General features: G+C 57.4%; 1 protein-coding gene across 1 annotated transcript; it reads right to left on the bottom strand.

Moving 5' to 3' along the window:
- HAND2 (heart and neural crest derivatives expressed 2) lies at positions 1-2,888 on the bottom strand. Its single transcript, XM_013982698.3, has 2 exons — positions 2,254-2,888; positions 1-883 (listed from the first exon to the last, which is right to left on the bottom strand). Exons 1-2 carry the CDS (start codon positions 2,806-2,808, stop codon positions 785-787), a joined length of 654 nt encoding a protein of 217 aa, XP_013838152.2. The 5' UTR covers positions 2,809-2,888; the 3' UTR covers positions 1-784.
- Positions 2,889-3,850: the final 962 nt, after the last annotated feature.

The raw sequence follows: 3,850 nt of genomic DNA, 5'->3' as shown, positions 1-3,850 counted from the left end.
TCATGATAATTTAGTTTACTTCTGAATATTTTAAATATAATGAAAACAAGTATAACAGTTTTGTTTTCAGAACTCTTTTGAGGTATCAACCATTAAAAGATTGGGGTTTTGTAAAAAAAAAAAACACACAGTGGTTTATTGATTACTTACAACGTTTACACCTTCAATATTAATTAAATTCCACTTAGTTTTAGAGGACGGAAGTGCACAAAACAAGGAGCTGTTGGAAACATCTTCAAATAGGGAACCACACAGATGAAACGGCAGCACTAGATACCGACCCCAACGGAAATGTTAGCGGCCCCGTTTTCTGCTTTGAAATAAAACTTTATAATCCCCAGGAATATTTATATCCAAAGGCCAGGTATTAAAGATACACTTCACAAATACACTATTATCAGCTGTCTTTATCTGTAAGGGGCTGGATAGGTGGGGAGGGAGCAACGCTGGTGTCTACACAGCCAAGAGGAAACATTCACAAACAGAGAATCTACAAGACGACGACGGGATCCCTTACCACGCGGGAGTGTCCTCTTCATATTAAAATATGGAATGCTTTTCTTCAAATATCCACTTTTTTGGAGGGGGTGGTGGGGAGCGGATGCCTCAAAGGGGGGCAAAGAGAGGGAGGCACATTGCACATAAATAAACCGGATGATCCAAATGCAGGAAGTCCTCAGAGCGGAGTGCGCAGAGCTCGCCCCGGAGTCCTGGGTCTGCATCCGGCTCCAGGGCCTGGCTCTCGCTCTCCTCCTCCTCTTCCTCCTCCTCCTCCTCCTCCACCTCACTGCTTGAGCTCCAGGGCCCAGACATGCTGCGGCCAGCCCGTCCGGCCTTTGGTTTTCTTGTCGTTGCTGCTCACTGTGCTTTTCAAGATTTCATTCTGGGCAGAAGAGAGGCCAGGGTGAGAAAAGTAGAAAGAGAAAATTAAAAGGGAGAACCTGGTTCCACACCACCCCCGTGCTTTCCTGACCAGAAGAGACTGAGAGAGTTAGCAAGGGATGGTGGGTGTGATGGTTTCTAGTCCCAGCCCCTGCAGAAGAGCTATGAAGCCTTGCTCTGCCCTCGCTACCGCCCAGGCCTCCGCAAGCCTGCAGCGCTCAACTCCCGGATCGGCAAGTTTATAAACAACCACCCGTTTTCAAGTCGTTTATGGAGGAACTGGGGGCCTTCTCTTTAACTCCAGATGTAGGGCTGCGAGCGGGGGGGTTGGCGCTAAATCTGGTTTCCCTGTTTCAATCGCAGTCCCAGATCTGCGCTCTAGGGAAGATGGGCCAAGTGCCTCCGCCTGGGCCTGTCTGCCGGCGGCTCGGCCTCCGGCTCGGCTCTCCTCCAAGGCCTCCAAAATCCCTGGTTACCCCGGATCACTCGACTATGCAGCAACTAAAACGCCACAGGCCCCAAGAAGGAAAACTTGACAAATGGGATTATTTTGCAGGCCTTTCATGGGAATAGCCCTGCTCTAAACACCACTACCCTATGGGCACCTGGTAGGTACTTGAGAAAACTAATTTTCAGTTATAATTTTTCATTTTTGTTAACGATAAAATGACAGTGGTAATATTTACCATTTGTCTTAAATGGGCTCATGCAAACAAAACAAGAAATGCCCATTTAAGTACAGTCGCCTGGGAAGTTACATTTTATCTTCACTGCCAGAGAGAAACGAGATGCATTTTGAAGTTAAAAGTACATATTTTATGTTAACCTTTACGTAACTGGGCATAGTAATCAGAACAACCACAAAACTCTCTTAGAATCAGTGGCAGCCTCGATCTTAAAAGGGGACAATGCGATCAACAGTGAAATCATTGGAATCAAGCGCTTCTAAACAACTTATTTTATAACTATCTGAAAGTAAGATCGGATTGGACGCCAAATGAAGGCTCTAAAGGACAGAAAATGAGGGGTCCGGGCCAGTGCGATCAGAAGATCAATTCGGAACCTGAGTCCTGCCTCAAGGGCCCGGGGGAGCGGGGTGCGGGGGGGGGGGGTGTTGGGGGGGGGGAGAGCAGCAATGACCCGGAGGGAAGATCACCCACACGAAGCATCCCTCTTAACCTCCTCCGCGTGCTGACACCCTCCCCCACCTCCTCTGCTTCTTCGGGAAACCATCTCGACCACAACCTGGTGCAAACAACCTTGTCTCAGGATGCAGCAGAGAGCGCGGTGTGCCATTGCTCAGGCCAAAGGGAAAGAGACCGGGATTCTCGGTCCCCCACACCCCACCGCCCGCCGTCCCCTGGTACTAACCAGCTCCTTCTTCCTTTTCTCTTCTTTCACATCTGTCTTCTTGATTTCCGCCTTAAAGGCCTCCGCCTCGCCGTTCTGGTCGTCCTTGGCCAGCAGGTCCATGAGGTAGGCGATGTAGCTGGTGGCCAGGCGCAGCGTCTTGATCTTGGAGAGTTTGGTGTCGGCGGGCACATTGGGGATACACTCGCGCAGCTCGGCGAAGGCGCTGTTGATGCTCTGAGTCCTGCGCCGCTCCTTGCGGTTGGCTGTGCCCCGGCGCTTCACCGGGCGCGGCCCCCCCAGGCCCGGGGGCCCGGCGCCCGGCGGCACCCCCCCGTAATGGGAGTGGTCCAGGCTGGCGGCACCGCTGGCGTACTCCGGACTGTAGGACAGGGCCATGCTGTAGTCGGGGGGCGACATCTCGGGGTGGCCGATGAGCCAGCCGTGGAAGTAGGGGTTCTCCTCGTGGCTGCAGCGGCTGGCGGCCGCGGCGGCCGCAGCGGCCGCGGCCGCGGCGAACGGATAGCCCTCATGGTGCACCACCGGGTGGTGAGGGAAGCCCCCAACCAGACTCATTTCGCCCTCCGCGCCCCAGCGTGCGCGCAGCCCCGCCGCGCCCCCAGCCCGGGCCCCTGCTTCGGCGCTCGGCGTCCTCCCCCACCCCCCACCCCCCAGCCCCCCGGTGCCCGGGCCGGCCCCGCAGCCGCAGAGGGGGCTGCTGCAGCCCGGGCCCCGGCCACCCGCCTGGCCCGCGGGGCCCGCCTCAGCAGCGCCGCGGCCGCCGGCTCCCCATAGGGCGCGGCGAGCTGGTCCCGGCACCGTGCGCCCCTGGCCGCCGCCGCCTCCGGTTCCCGCCTTGTTCCACGGCCCGCGCGCGGGGTCCTGCTTCCCGGGCTGCTGCGGGCAGGCACAGTCCTCTCGTGCTCATGCAAAGGCGTCCCGGCTCCCGCGGGGCTGCTCGGCCGAGTCGCCGGGCTCCGCGCCCCGGCCGCGCTCCTGGCGCCGCGGCTCCTCCGAATCCCGGGAAGAGTCCGAGCCGCGGCTGGAGGAGCCGGCCCGGCTCTGCGGGGAGGCGGCGGGGTCGACCGCTCACTGTGAAGCTACCTCCATGCGACCCTCCCCTTCCCGCCCCTTCCCCTCCCCCAACCAGCCTGATCTGGGTTCTTGGGCGCTTATTGTTTTAATGAAATTTTTGGTTGTTGTTGTTTTGGTCCTGGAATGTGACTTTAGCAGCGAGTAACGTGTTCCGCTCTCCTCTCGTGCTCCCTCGGAGGGTTTTCAGAGAGGTCTCAGTGCATCCATTTTCTCAGAGCCTCTCCTTTCGGGGGAAGGATCTGAGCCCTGCAGGCGCCCTGGAGCGCGAAGGCGGCGGCTGGGGCTTGGAGGGCTGTTGCGCAGCGGCCGTGGGGGCTCCTGGGTGACGGCGGCGGCGGCTGTTCTCCGGGACTGGACGCCGTGAGGGGAGCAAGCGGATTTTCCCAGCAAGATCTCCATGTACAGCTACATCTTTAGGGCCGCTCGGGTTAATATATGTCGTCAGAGGCTCCTCACGCCAATCCCGGGGCGGCGGGGGCGGCGCCTCGCGCTCTCCGCAATAAAACTTTTTGATGTTCTCGTT

This window comes from Sus scrofa, chromosome 14, assembly GCF_054392235.1.
Source record: "Sus scrofa isolate SSC_HxYL_T2T_F1_AM1 chromosome 14, Sscrofa_HxYL_maternal_Yorkshire_Landrace_v2.0, whole genome shotgun sequence".
NCBI classification, from domain to species: domain Eukaryota; kingdom Metazoa; phylum Chordata; class Mammalia; order Artiodactyla; family Suidae; genus Sus; species Sus scrofa.
Note: the sequence above shows the minus strand (reverse complement) of the source record. Positions and strands in the feature narration are given on the sequence as shown.